Here is a 15,169-nt window from a genome sequence, read left to right as displayed (position 1 = left end):
ACTTGGTTGGCATGTTCAAAACTATTCCACAGTGAGTCCCCACACCCAAAATCTGCAGCCAGAACCTCCTAAGGGGATGGAATGGAGGGTGGGGTGGATTGGAGACACCTGGCCAGGCTCTGGAGAAATCCTTGCAGGGAGGGGAGCTCTCCAGGGAGACTTGGAGCAGCTTCCAGTACCTGGAGGGGCTACAACAAAGCTGGAGAGGGACTTTTGACAAGGGCATGGAGTGACAGGACACTTTGAGGGTGTTGAGACAGTGAAACAGGTCACCCAAAGAAGTTGTAGATGCTCCTTTCCTGGAAATGTTCAAAGCTGGGGTGGATGAAGCTCTGAGCAACTGGGTCTGGTGGAAGGGGCAGGGGAGATGGTCCCTTCCAACCCAAACCATTCCATGATTGTATGATAAAAGTCCAAACACAACACAAATTCTTACCTCAGAAGAGGGTGATCACTGGTGACAGCTCAAATAGGATCAATGGGCAACTTTCTGGCCCTCACTGCATTTTTAGGCTCCACTAAACCACTGTAACAATGCAAATACAAGAAGTATCTTTCATACTCTCCAGCTCAACAAGAGTAGAATTAAAAATTCCAGCACTTAGAACACTTGAAAGGATGCTCCCCTTTCACCATGATGATCCCTGTGTAGATTTATCATTCATTCAGCAAGGAATTAACATAATATGACTATGGAAATATGCATATTTATTGAGAAAGAAAAATCTTCAAATGCTTTGTTTGCTGACCTATCTTAGTTTGCTGTTTTATAGGAGCATTTACCCTCTTGGGCACTATCTCAAGGGAGAATGTTTCAACACATCTACATATCTTTCCCCCACACTGTCCTCTCTGACTGGAAACGTGACAGCACTAAAAATGGGTGATTTGATGGAAGACAGAGGTGTGGAAGAGGTCTCACATTCCTGAAGACAAAGCATTTCACCTGTCTGAAACCACATTCCTTTTTAAAAAAGAGAAAAGAAAGAAAACAGCTGAGATTGTTTTACCATCTGATCCCAGTTCCAGACTTGAGAGTGGAAGCTCAGCTTGTTTTCCTTATGTGTGCTGTTAAAAAGTTTGGCCTTCCTTCCTTTTTTTTTCTTTAACTCATGACAATTGTCCCTCTTACCTGAGCCAGGCTAGCTCACCTCTGTGAACATCCCAGAACTGCAGCACGATTTCTCCAAGCAGCAGCAGCACCTCAGCCAGGTCCCAGCAGAAGCTGAGTTACAGCCAAGCAGTGAAGGAAAGCAATAAAACAATAAAAAGCAATAAAATAAAAATAAAAAATAAAGCAATAGAACACCCCCTCCTCAGAGCCCCTGCAGGTCCTGAGGACTCCACTCATCCACTGAGACTGGAAAAGCCCTGATATCCAAATGGAAGCACAGTGTGACAGCTCTGCTCGAGGCTGGCAGGGACAGCCATGTCCACAGGGGAATGCAGCATCTGAGACAGTCTGGGGGATCCAGACCAGAGACAAACCCCACACCTCTCTCAGGAGACCCAGGCACCCTCATTCAGTCACTGCCACACACCTCCCCGTGCTGCTGGAGATGAGCATCTTCTCCTCATCCCAGCATGAACACAGCTACATTAATCCAGACTCCACAGCTGTTGACTTGCACCCATTTTAAAACACCACTAGTAACTTTTAATAAAATTATGTTGAACAAGACAAAAAGTAGGTTAAAATCACATCATTTTCCCATTTGCACTGTACTAATAGCAACATATATGAACACCACCACACAGCACAAAACTGCAGCACATCCCTTTTACAGAGTCAATCCACAACAAATTTCCATTTAGAAGGTAATTTCATGATTTATACCCAGTCTTTCCCATTTTCTTTTCAAAAGGTTTGTTCCAAGATGGTACATAAATCCAGTGCTTTTAAAGCAAAACAAACAAACAAACAAATCACTTAAACATTTCCTCAAAAAACTGTATTAAACCAAAAGATTACACAGGATAAGGAAAATCAGAGAAAGATCAAGACAACAGGCAATGAGGCCAGAACAATCAAGCCCAAGAAATACTGAGACAGGTTTGTTTCACAGCAAAACATCTCTCAAAATGAAAGTACTAATAAATTCCAGACTGTACTCACATTTTTTTCCTTTTTTTCATTGTAAATGTTACACATCTTTAGAAGGACACTGCTATATTACAGTTTCTTAAAAACAATAAAAAGGCAGAGAGTAAAAATTTAGATCAGCAGCAGCATCTGGTATAGTACAAGATCAAAACAGACAATAGATGTGTAACTCACTGAAAACCTCCTATAAAAAAGACTGTCCTTGGCTTTAAAAAACCATCAAGATTAATAGTTTGACTAATATTCAAAATATGCAAATGGCATACTAATCAAAGTCCCTAATGCAAAAGACTTCTTGGCTCAAAATAGACTTTTGGTGTGACCCTAATTTATTTCACCATAATGCCCAGAACATGCATGTGCTATATTTAAATGTTTCCATGTAAAGAGACATTTACCAGAATAAATGATGCCACCCTGCTAATCTCTGAGGTCATCAGCCAGGCCTTTTTATCAGGTTTTTGTTTTCTTTTTTACTCAGTGCAGCTTAAACACATGCAGAAATCAGCACAAAAAGGAAGTTTAAATCACTACATCTTCAGTGTAATTCAAACAAGTCATCACACCTGCAAAGCAAAGTAGTGCTTTACATTATCCCCATCTTTAAATTATCTTTACATTTACCATTATCCCCATCCTCGCTCTTTGAGGGCTCCTATAAAGATATGAAGACCACAGCACAAGGTGCCATGCATGCTGAGAACAAGCAAGCAGCAAACCTCAGGGCAGCAGACAAAAACAGATCCCCATCCATGTTCCCATCCAGTGCCTCACCCCCTGCAAGAGGTTTTGGGTGGGCAGGATGTAATTCCACACACCAGTCAAAGGGGTGGGAAGATTTTTTTTTTCTAGCTGGTTTCACAAGGCCTGATCAGCAGATCATATACAAATACAAACAGTTAATATTCACAGAGCAACTTCTTGTACCTAATTATTAGAATAGATTTAACATCATTAATAAATATATAAAACAACATGATAATCTCACAGACAAAACACATTTCAAAGGTCAGCATTGACTGAAATATTCAGACGATTTCATCATTGCTTAAAGCACTGAAGAAATATAAGCAGATAATAATGTGAGTGTTGAGAACAGACTCAGAAAATACAAACTTAAGATCAATTTAAACTTTCTGCAGAGGCTCTGAACTGATCCTAGAAGCTTTTTCAAATGACCTTCAAATGAAGGCCCTTGCAGCCATTGCATATTTGAGAATAAGCTCCTTCACACTGTCTGTATCTCGGCACTTTATCTAGATCAGCTACAGAGCAGGCATTCCCCAGGGAGCAGCACACAGAGGTACATCTGTCCCAAATGATGCTGTTCCACACTTCACACCATCCCATGCTGAAAGAGGACATTGTTCAGTCAATGCTTAAAAGTCTTGCTCTGGGAAACAGAGACCAACATGCTTTCTCCAAGCTTCTTCTGCCATCTCAAACCTGTCCCCTTACCTCTCCCTCTCAGTTCTGCCTCTGAGAAGGAGAGGCAGTGATTCCCTGTCCCACAGTGCTGTTCTGAGGCTTGATTTCATAAGGTGCTTTTGCAGAGTCTCAGAAAAGGCACTATAGCAGTGCAGCTGTTGCAATGTCAGAAATACAGACAGAGGTGAGCGCCCCGCGGCCTCTCCCGAGACACTGATGTGCAAATCCAGAAGGGATGAGAACTCACACTAGGTCACACTTCTGCAGCCCCATCACAGCAGTTCTGTTTTCTCCCATAGCTCTGAAAAAGCCTCACATTTCCAGGTCTTGACACAATTACTGGGGTGCCCCATTCCTCAGGCTGTCTCCAGGCTCCATTTGCTCCAGTGGGCCGAACTCAGGGTGTGTGGCCGGGGACTTCCTTTGCCCTCGGAGAGTGTGAGCATTCAACATCTCCAGCAGCAGGTCATACACTGGCACCACATTCTTACACTTCATGCTCAGGAGATGCTCCATTCCCTTGTTACTGTGCAGGAGAACAGAAAATAACTCAGCAGTCTGGTTACAACAGTGCAGAGAAGAAAAACATGCTCATGGTTTCAAGAGAGTTCTTTTTTGTAATTTGGATTTAAGAGGATTTAAATGCTGTGGTCCCTGAGATCACTTACCACTACCAACAGTAACAACATCCCAATATTTTAAGGCTGAATGTTCTACTATTTAGAGAAGCAGGTTTTGTTTTACACCATACAAATTCTTTCAGGAAATAATTCAGATGTACCGACCTTGTTGAAATGAAAGGAAAAGCCTCTTGGATGCTGTAAAGGTGGGAGGCCCCATACTGAAGCTTTATGCAAAAGGGGGATTTACTACATTCAGTTTACTAATGACTAGCTACCTCTCCTACCTACCTGAGTAGGAAGACCTAATTACCCAGCCAATTTCAAGCACTTTGTTTACTCACTGCGTGTCCAGTGAGGATCTCGCAGGTGGCTGCAGACTTTAGAATTAATCTTTCTGTTATGCAGTAAAATACAATGACACCTTGCTAGCTTGAACACTCAGCACAGTATCATGGTTTGGACTAAAAATGGCTATTCCCATTGCAGTCACATGTATTTATACACCAGATACACTCAGGGGTTTGGGACTGAGATCTAAGGGTGCTTGCTCAACACCAAATACATCCCAGCAGAGAGCCAGCATGCAGCTGAGCTGGTGGGTTGGGCTGGGAGAGGGGCAATGCTTCCAGATAAATGTGGTTCTGCTTCAATTCAAGAGTTATGAATACGTTAATGGCAAGAAGAAATTGCAGCATCTCTCTCACACCCAGCTCTCAATTATTTCCACAACAAAGCCTAATTGATTGACCAGCACTGAGCAACCTAAAGGAGATGGGACACAACAAGAAGCCTCCAGACTTTGGCTGAGGGAGATACAGCATAAAGGATCTTGGTTTAATGAGAAAACATAAAAAAATCACAAAGATGCATGATGTTTGTTCACAGAATGCTAAAACAGCTCCTGCAAAGCTGTGCTGTGGAGTCACATCATTGAGCACAATCCAGATGAGACAGAGTTCACCTCTGGCTAGTGCTGGAGCTTTTGCAAGGCCACAAACTGACTGTTAAAATCTGTCTTTCAGCACCATCAGGTCCCTGCTGCTGCCCTTTGCTCTCCCAGGATGTTTATTGCAAAGGTGGCCATCCCCTTTTCACTATCCCTATAGATGTGCCCAGCTCTCCTTTGTGTTCTCCAGCCTGTCCCACAATCTCTTCCCTGGACACACAGCCCCAAGTCAAGCCATGAGACAACTTAGTCAATAGCTGGCCTCTGGGTAATAATTTAAAATTATAAACAAAGTGAAAATTAAAACCTCACTTTGTAGGATCTGCCTGTCAGTCTGCTGTACCACAAGCATAGATGGAACTGGAGCCACTTCCCACAGAAAAAATCAGGGGCCTGATACTAATGTAGCATGAGTCATTTGGTAAATCTCTGTGGCTCCACATAAAAGACAACAAGTTTGGTCTAGGAAAAACATGGCCCCCAAAATCCACTTTGTTCTACCAAAGCGCACACTGCAGATCAGTTTTGGAACAGATTTTCATTTTGAATGGAAGGGTTTTGATACTGGGTGGAGTGTTCTTCTGAAAGGCTCAATTTCTGTTATTATTAAACTTTTCAGGCAGACACATAATGAATAATTTAATGTAATAAGGTTAAGACAGCGTTTTAGTATCATCACATCACTGAGTCCCAGCAAGCACTTGAGTTTGCTGCCTGTTCTGTTGTGCTAGGAAGGAAAGCCTCAGAGTGACAGAGGTGAAGAGCAGCACCAGGACTCCCTCAGGAGTGCTCTGGAGTTCCAGACACCTCTTTTTTGCTGTAATAAACAAACACTAACATAACACAAGTGTTACACACACTCTGTAAACTGTACCTGGCGTGTCTGACGTGAGAGAGGAGCATCAGCAAATTGGCCAGGCGAGTTGTCTGCTGCTGGGAGGGGATCCCACTCTTGGCAATAACCCACACCAAAGCCTCTGTGACCACGTTGAGCAGGTGGTGCAGTTTCCTGTTGCTTTCAGGTTCCTCTGCTGACAAGGGGAACATGCCTAACCAGAGAAGAGGGAGAAATATTTGCTGCTAATAAGGAAGGAAAAAAAAAAACGACTGTAGACTTTTTTATAATATGTAATATTTCAACACAATTAGAGAAGATACTTTCCCTGACACCCCCCTCAAGACTATACAAATGATGCTCCATATGCCACATCAAGCATGAATTTGATGGCCCCATCATTTGCAAAGTGAGGAATTCTCCCAAATCCTCCCAAGACTTGTTGCACATAGACCCTACAGTCAGGTCATGACACACTCTCCACTATCCAGGATTTTTTTTCCCTGTACCCTGTGTTTTGAACTATAACATTAGGCTTGTTCTAATCCCTTCTTGTTGGAAAAAAACCCCTTTTCCCTGAGTATATAGTAGGGAGGGAGCAGAACATGTCAGTGACACTGCTCAGAGTGACCCAGCTGGTCACGGTCTCCCTACAGATCACTAAGGGTGTCATAATACAGCACATGTCTGCAGTGAGAAACCTTGAAAGTCAGCAAAAGCAAAACAAAAAGAAAAGAGGTTTGGGTGTATGGACAACGAAAAAAATAAATCACTAGGAAGGTCTGGAAAGACACAATAACATTATTGATAAAGCAGAGAGACCTGGGACAAGGGAAAGAAAAACATCTCAACAGTCCCTCCTGAGATACTTATGGAAGGAGAGAGCTCCAGAACACCTTGAAAATTAGGGGCAAATTATTAACTTTGTCAAGAAAGTAGAGTAGAAGAAGAAAAAGGATAGATCTTTTGGGACATGAACTTTTAAGAAAATGTGGCTGATGAATGTGGAATTTGGGGGTTTTGGGCTGTTTTTTTTATTTTAGGAAGAAAAAGAACAGCTTTTTTTTGTCTCTTGAAATACTGGTATCCACAGAATCATAAAATGTCTAGGTTGGAAAAACCTTTAAGATCATCAAGTCCAACCTTTGACCCAGTGCTACCAAGGCCACTAAAGCACATCCCCAAGTTCCACATCTCCAGATCTTTTACATCCCTTCAGGGATGGTGACTCCACCACTTGCCTGGGCAACCTGTTCCAATGCCTGTCCACCTTTTTGGTGAAGAAATTGTTCCTAATATCCAATCTAAACCACTACTGGTGCAGGTTGAGGCCATTTCCTCTTATCATCATCATGAAATCCTGTCTCTTATTATCATTATCATCATCATCATCATGGCTTTCCAAGCACTGTTCCCCCAGCCTGTGTCACTGCAGGAGGTTTTTGTGGCCAAAGTGCAGGAGGACCCAGCACCTGGTCCTGTTGAACCTCGTGCTGTTGGTCTTGACCCATCAATCCAGCCTGTCCAGATTCTTCTGCAGATCCTTCCTACCCTCCAGCAGATCAACACTTCAACCCAAATAAGTGGGCAAAGTGGGATTGCAGCTGGACTGTTCTCCTTCAGTCCTGGACTAAGAATTATGCAGCAGCTTCTTGCTGAAGGCAATAGATGTAAATAGTTAAGCTGCTATTTTGTTGTAGGATTTTGGTTTTGTCAATATTGACTACAAAACGTTCTGGGCAAAAAATTGTTTTTTACTGCAGGCTACCCTAAACTAGCAAACATTCACCTTGTCTAAAAGGCTGCAAATCAGAGCTCCTGTCCTGAAACTCATCTTCAGAGCTGTTGAGTACTTCCAATCATCTCTAACCAACTCATTAGCATTAAGTTGGAACATTTAAGCCCCATTAGTCATTACTCAGTTGAGTAACTAGTATTACTAGAATTACTAGAATTAAGAATTAAGGACAGGTTTGTAGGGCTTTTGCTGCCACAGCAACTTGACTGGGATCCACAGAGATAGGAGCAAAATTTCCCATTGGAAAGAAGAGATCCACAGCCCAAGCTATGAGCCCCACCTTGTGAGAAGTTATCAGAACTTGGGGTCTTTCATGCAGTTCTTAAAAAGGACATAGCCCCTAATATACAGCAAATTATACAGCTTAGAAGTTTCCCAAGCAAAAATCTTTACAATCTATCAGAGACAAGTCTTTTCCTATTATTCTCTTCCAACAGTTTTTTATGATTTGACATTTTGGGTTTCTTGAGGCTGATTTCCCAGCCACCCTCAAAATAAAAGGTACCATTTGGTGAGTATTAGAGCCAGGCACATACTCACTGGAATTGAGGAGGATCATTGCCTTGACACACAGATACTCCTTGTGCTGCAGTTTCAGCTCTCGGAACCTCGAGGTCATGGCCAGGAGCATATCAAAGATCTCCAAAATTCCCTCTACACATTTCCCCTCATCCCTATGGAAACACATTCAACATGTTACCAAAAAGTAGAATTAAGGAACTGACTCAGACAGATAAAGCATGAAGGAGGCTGCAAAGGGCCTATCTTATCTTAGGGAGAATTTAAAAGCTCTATCATTAAATTTAAATTGAAAATTACACTGGTATGAAAGGTCAGCATTTATAAGAAACTGATTTTCTCATTAAAGTGCAAGCTGGATTGACCATAAGTGTGATCATATTTCTGTATCCTCTCAGCCTGTATAATTCTGGATAATCAGTTTGAAATCTTGTAGTGCGAGGCATAGTACCACCTTGAATAATTTTCCAGATTTGTTTCACAAGGAGTTACCCACAACCAATAATATGATGTTTGTATCTAATGGAGTCCTCAGGACTTGGTAAAAAAGAAAGACTTCCTAAAATAAGTTTCTTGGAATAACAAGACATTTTTAAAGAATAAAACATCTCTTGTCCCTATCTCCTGGCACTTTTTTCTGTGTAGGAATTGAAAGGTATTTGGGGTTTTGGTGGTTTTGTGGTTTGGTTATTTTTGTATTTGCAAGTGTTTACAGAATACTACGTTCTCCATCTTGGATATGAGAAGTGGTCCTATTTTCAGATCTGAAAAACACCCCAAACAAGTCATTCCTATTCCTTTAAAATTCAGCAGTGGCAAAGTTCGAACTACTGAAGTTGCTGTTCCAGTTTTTTTGTTAGTTTTATTTTATATGTACTGGACTAAACCAGCGATTAAACTCTACAACAAAAGTACTCAAAGGGAGGCTTCTTAGACTCTTTGTAACAGATTTTTTTCTCTGCAATGTTTTTAAGATGAGACAGATTTAAGCACAGCAGTGTAGTAAAATAAAAGAAATTTACTGGATCGCAAGAGAAAGGTGCTGAGCCTTCAGACTGGAGGCAGGAACATGCAGGTAACACCACCTAGGGGCAGCAGGTTCTGCCTGCAAAAACTATTTTTTACTGCCCAGTTTCCTGCATTCCTCATAGCAAAGAAGAATATCAAGCTTTAGAGAAGGACAGGCAGCTGCCAGATTCAAAACAAGGACAGAGGTTCCAGAGAAACATTGTCTGCAAAGATCATGTATGAAATGTACCTGAAGGCTCCAGGGAGGCCTCAGAGCCCCTTCCAGTGCCTGAAAGGGCTCCAAGAGAGCTGGAGAGGGACTTTGGACAAGGGCCTGGAGGGACAGGACAAGAGGGAATGGCTTCAAATGGAAAGAGAGTTTAGATTAGAGGTTAGGAAGAAGTTTTTGACTGTGAGGGTGGGAGCAGAACAGGGTGCCCAGAGCAGCTGTGGCTGCCCCATCCATGGCAGTGTTCAAGGCCAGGCTGGATGGGGCTTTGAGCCACCTGGTCTGGTGGAAAGTGTCCCTGCCCATGGCAGGGTGGTGGAATGAGATGATTATTAAGGTCCTTTCTAACCCAAACCATTCTAGGATTCTAAGTTCAAAGATAAAAACAGTCAAGTTACAGACCAGGTTCATATAAAAATGTCCTGAATAAAATTACAGCATGCCCAGACACATGTAAGCTCCCACTCTGCCATGTCTTGAGGAAATGAAGAAATGATATAAGAAATATTCTTACTCTATTCAGCACATATTAACTCTTGAGCAATTAAATGCATTGTACATTTTCATCAATTTCTGATCATTGCACTGAACAGTGAAGCAAGTCCTTGCATTGAATTTTATATGAGAAAATTATATTTATTTCCTCAGTTTTATAAATTAATTTTTTTGTTTATTAGTCGATTTTACCTATCTGTATCTACAACAATAATTATTGATTGCAAGGCACAGAACTGCTGTAAATCTGAATTTCCCAGGCTGAAAAGGCTAAAAGACATTTTAAGACTACCCATGAGAGTAGATTGCTTCCCTGACTTTTTACCAGTATGAAGCTCAGCTCAAATCCTTGCGAAGTTCTGTAGAAAAACATCCTTACTAATCCATATTATCCCTTCCTGGTACATGATGCTATGGAGAAATGATTTTTAAACTTGAAAATACCCTGCTGTACCTTGAAAAAATATTCTTAGTATCCAGCATCAAGCTAGGGGTTTTTAAATCCCTCTTGGCTGGTGCTCCAACGTTCACTATTATAGCTTAACTATGAAGCCTGCTGTAGTGGCAGGAACAAAACCAGGCAGGAAACCTATTAAAAATAATTAAAAATATTGCCTGACACTGTATCTTCTTTTTAATGAGGGATGTAGGGGAAAATGGACAATGTAGTGCCTTGTGTTGCTATATTGACAGTTTCAGTATCTAGAGACCTGGAACAAAGGGAACAAAGCCACCAAAAGATGTGAAAAAATGCAGAGAAACTTCACACTCAGTGCTACAGGAGTTCAGGAATTTGCAAGTTAAACCATGCTTTTAAAACTCAGCATTCCTTAAGCCCCTGTAAGGATGTGGAACCTTAGGACATTATTGTTACAAGCACAAGTAAATGATATTTTTTTGATGAAATATTAATAACATCTGCCATATTTAATCCTGTTCCTCTTACAATTCACTCCACCTTCAAATATGCTAATATGAAGTGTTCTCAAGAAATTAATTCCTCTTACCTGTCTAAAACAAGGTCTGGTGCAAAAATCAGTTTCCCAGGGTGGTCTATCGATCTCCACATCAAACCAATCATCAGAACTTCCATCCAGCAGCTCTCCAAGAGTCTTACTTGGTCATAGAGGCTGAGATCAATGAAGCCTAAAGTGATGCAAATAGCATAAAATAAATCAACATGTTAAATGCTCTGTTTTGATAAAAAAATGAGTATATGAGAAAAAAAACAACAAAAAAACCAGAAAGAACTGTGGGTTGTGAGGATAAGGGAGCATTGGCATCCAAAGTGCTAGGCTGCCATGTCAAATAGGAACAAAAATATTTGCTACTATCATCTTCCACAAAATATTTGGAATAAAGCAGAGTGGTGTTTTAGTGCAATTTGTCCCATACAGCTGGTGAAACTCAAATGACTGCAGAGTCACCTGCTTTGTTCTTGTCCTGAAAGAGGAGAGATGTTAGAAGAAATAATGTGAGGGTGAGGCCCTGGCACAGATTGCCCAGAAAAGCTGTGGATGTCCCATCCCTGGGAGTGTTCAAAGGCCAGGATGGATGGGGCTCTGAACAACCTGGAATAGGGGAAGGTGCCCCTGCACACGGCAGGGGGTTGGAACGAGGCAATCTTTAAACCCAACCTTTCCAACCCAACTCATTCCTTGATCCACTGTATGATTTATTTCTCTCCAGAACTTACAGCAAGGCCTCAGATAACACTGCAGCACTGCCAGAAGGCAGAAACAGTCAAAAAAAAAAAAAGTACACACTCCAAACCGAAAGACCAGAAGTGTAAATTATCAAAACATGAGTGGGAAAACAGACTGCTCAGTCAAGGAGGAAAACGCAGATGTGATAAAGAGCTGCTCAGTGATCAAAAACAAGATCAGGCCACAGTTTTCAAAGCTGAGCTCCCTTAGCTTGGGCCCTTGGCAAAGGTGCTCCATTTTCAGATGAGCTGGCATCCCTGACACTGTGTGGTGACAAATCTGTACAGCCTGGCCATGGCAGACAGGTTTCCTGAAGTTCTTCCCAGTTGTCTGAGGTCTTAAAATACACACAGGACGTTTGGGCTGCCAAAGAATCTCTCTGTCAGTAATTTATACAATTAATTTTAATCTTATTACATTACTCAGCTGGAAGACAGTCAGCATCAGCCAGAGGCTGACATGAACTGGGCAATGCTCACTTTTATCATTGCTGAACGTGCTGCCTTTCAACGCTGGTGCAGCCCTGCCTCTGATTTTATAAGAAGGGTAAAGAGGAGCCCAGGAGTGGCACCTTCCCTCCTGGATTCCACTGCCACAGAATTTACTACAGAACACACAGCCAGCAACAGATTATCTGCCACACACACTCATCATTTAAAACTGCTGTTAGGAAAATATTCACTGAAATGTGAAATAGTACAAAAACTGACAGTGCCAGTTTCCTGGGAAACAACAGCCCAAAGACATCTCAGAGCACATTTAAATAAACATTTACACTGGCATGTATTGATTTCTCTAGCATAAACAAGGAATTATCAGGTTTAAAACTTCTCTCAAGTGAGAATGAGACCAAGTCCCAGGGTTCAATCTGCAGGTTCCTGAAGATCCAGGTTTATCACTGACATCATCTGCTAAACTCAAAATTATCAGTGGCAGCAGTAGGAGCTGTGGCCATGGAGCACAGCTGTTAGAAGGACTCTACTCCTCTTTTTCCCAACAATCTCATGCTCCAAATGTCCAGGACAGCAAATAACCACCACAGCTTTCACTGCAGAGCCCCATTTAATTTCCTCCAGACTACATTAAACTAATAATTTTTCTCTGATTGTATTAGATCTTTTAGATTGTGGGCTCTATTCCTTATCATTTAATTGTAAACTGCTAAGACAGATAAAGAAAAAGAACTTGTGCTGGATGTGTAAAAACTAGAAAAAGCCACACTGCTCTGGTCAGCAGTGCAGTAGGCTGCATAATGAATCCAAATTTCTACATTGTGACAGCATCTTATTGGTTTGCCATACAGGTTCAGCAATTAACCATATTAAACTCTTTAAGACTAGGTCAACAAAGCAAAAGGCGACTACAGAAGCTGTGTTCTGCTGCCTGACAACCAAGAATTCGAATACTTGGAATTCATAAGGGAAAAAATCCAGATGTCACCTTCTATTTTACTGAGCAACAAAAAAAAATATAATCCATTAGGCTGAAAATCCAGAACAAAAACACAGCCACAGAGTAAAATTCGTAACAAAAGACTGTCATTAAATATTAAATATGAAAAACCCACAAAATATAAACATGCTTTTTTTCCTATTTAGGCAAAAAGTTATTGTTAATACAATAATGAAATTTTTTTTTTCACCTCCAGTGAGTGTCAAAATAATATCCAATAATAACTTAGAGATGAAAATGGTCTTTTAAGCCAGGTGCACAAAAGCAAATATTCAGCTTTTCAGAAAGTAAAATTACTGCTCACTGGGCCATTAGTCGAGAACTCTCTATTTTTCCCTAAGATGTTATCTCCAGGAACCAGGCAGGGATGGACATGATTACCTTCAGGTAAGAGTTTTTGGAAAACAAAATTCCATGTCCTGAACTTTAGTCATTACAGTTTTTTAAAAAACAAAAAAAAATCAATCCACATTGAAGTGAATGCTCCAACTACCATTGAATATGGCAATACCACTTATAATTGGGTGCATATTAAACATAGCATCTATTTTTGGCATTGCTCTAAAATGTTGTTTATTTCTGTTGTCTGTAAAAAGAGTGATCATAAAAAATAAACATATACTACAAAGTGTCAGCATTCCCAGGAACTGTTTTGAAGGGTTTGATTGCTTCCATAGGTTTTCTTCATACAATTCTCTTACTGCCAAGGAAGAGTTTTTATTTCTGACATATGCTGAAAATAAACTAAAAGTGACTGATGCCAAAATTTGGGTTGGTTTGGAAACTGATCTTGTAAAAAATAAAAATAATTAATCTCAACTGGTTGAGTGTTTGGGTTTGTGAATTTGTTTTTCTTAAAGAAGTCCCAGAGTTAAAAAATAGAAATTAATAATAATCAGAAAATTGAAAAGGTTGGGTTGGGGGTTCTTCCCACTGAAATATTGCTTAAAATGAGGTCATTTTCTAAGACTTCTAAGATCACAATTCACTTCCTACCAGATAACCATAACTAAGTGGAGTCCTCAGAAATGGCACATTTTAGTCATGCTTTTATGATTAGACAAGAAATAATAATGATAGATACCATTTAACCCCTTATGGTTACTTATTTCACAGTTCTTTTCAGAGTTTCTTAAGCCAGGAAAAATAAGGATAAAGGATTTGTGCTCTCAGTTTTAAAACATCCCACATTAACAGCAAAACTATCATCTTTTTGCAGATGTCCAGCGTAGTTTGAGATGCTCTGGGGTGCAAACACTTCCTTCCCTGCAGCTCAGGAGCTGGCCTGGAATCTGCACACCCCAAAACCACCACACTTGGACCCTCCAACACAGTGTCTGAGACTGCTGTGCCCCTGGGAGATGTGTTCATATCCAGCTGGAGCTGGAAGCACATCAGCAGCTCCACCTAGACCTGAAATAGGATGCGCTTCCCTGACCACTAAATTCCTAATTTAAGGATTAAATGAAATATTCTCCTCCAAGTTTGCTTCCTGCACCGTGCACACACTGTGTTTCTGGAGGGAAGGGTTCCTCTCCTGTTTTCCCAGGTGTGTTCTCCAGCAGCAGCAGCTCTTTATGGTGCACACCATGGCAAGAGCAGGGCACACACCATCACCCTTCAGCACAAAATCCAGGAGAGGATCCATGGAGTGCCATTCCCAGCACTGCACTCTATCTGAAGCTCAGGATCAAACCCCAGACTGCCATGAGTCCACCAATTATTCCATGCTTTTAGCTCACCTTTAGTTTTTTATTCTGCCTGTTTTGGTCACAGGTACTTCATGTAGAAGGAACTGCAAATGCTCACTGTTTCTGGTTTGTGAGAAGTTCAGTGGTTCATTGTCATGATGCCATGGGCATATTTGAGACATTCCAGGCAGTTGTACTGCAGTGCATGTTCTTGGTGTTGCCAACAACCAAAAGAACCCTTACTGATTTTTGTTTTGAAGGAGTGCATAGGATAAATCTGAAATCAATATTGAGCTCTCTTGATGTTTTCCTGCTGCTGCTGCGTCAAATGAAAT

General features: G+C 41.1%; 1 protein-coding gene across 5 annotated transcripts in view; it reads right to left on the bottom strand.

Annotated features, from left to right (window-relative positions):
• Positions 1-1,357: 1,357 nt before the first annotated feature.
• ESR2 (estrogen receptor 2) overlaps positions 1,358-15,169 on the bottom strand; it is a 34,010-nt gene continuing 20,198 nt past the window's right edge. For all 5 annotated transcript variants that reach the window (XM_058826536.1, XM_058826524.1, XM_058826513.1 and 2 more), the window contains 4 exons: positions 10,993-11,131; positions 8,275-8,408; positions 5,976-6,150; positions 1,358-4,058 (listed from right to left, as the gene is read on the bottom strand). In XM_058826536.1, the coding sequence (XP_058682519.1) occupies positions 3,869-4,058; positions 5,976-6,150; positions 8,275-8,408; positions 10,993-11,131 (638 nt within the window). In that variant the 3' untranslated portion in view covers positions 1,358-3,868. The remainder of the gene's footprint in view (positions 4,059-5,975; positions 6,151-8,274; positions 8,409-10,992; positions 11,132-15,169) is intronic.

Source organism: Poecile atricapillus, chromosome 1, assembly GCF_030490865.1.
Source record: "Poecile atricapillus isolate bPoeAtr1 chromosome 1, bPoeAtr1.hap1, whole genome shotgun sequence".
NCBI classification, from domain to species: domain Eukaryota; kingdom Metazoa; phylum Chordata; class Aves; order Passeriformes; family Paridae; genus Poecile; species Poecile atricapillus.
The sequence above is the reverse complement of the archived record's forward strand: the minus strand, read 5'-3'. Positions and strand labels throughout refer to the sequence as shown.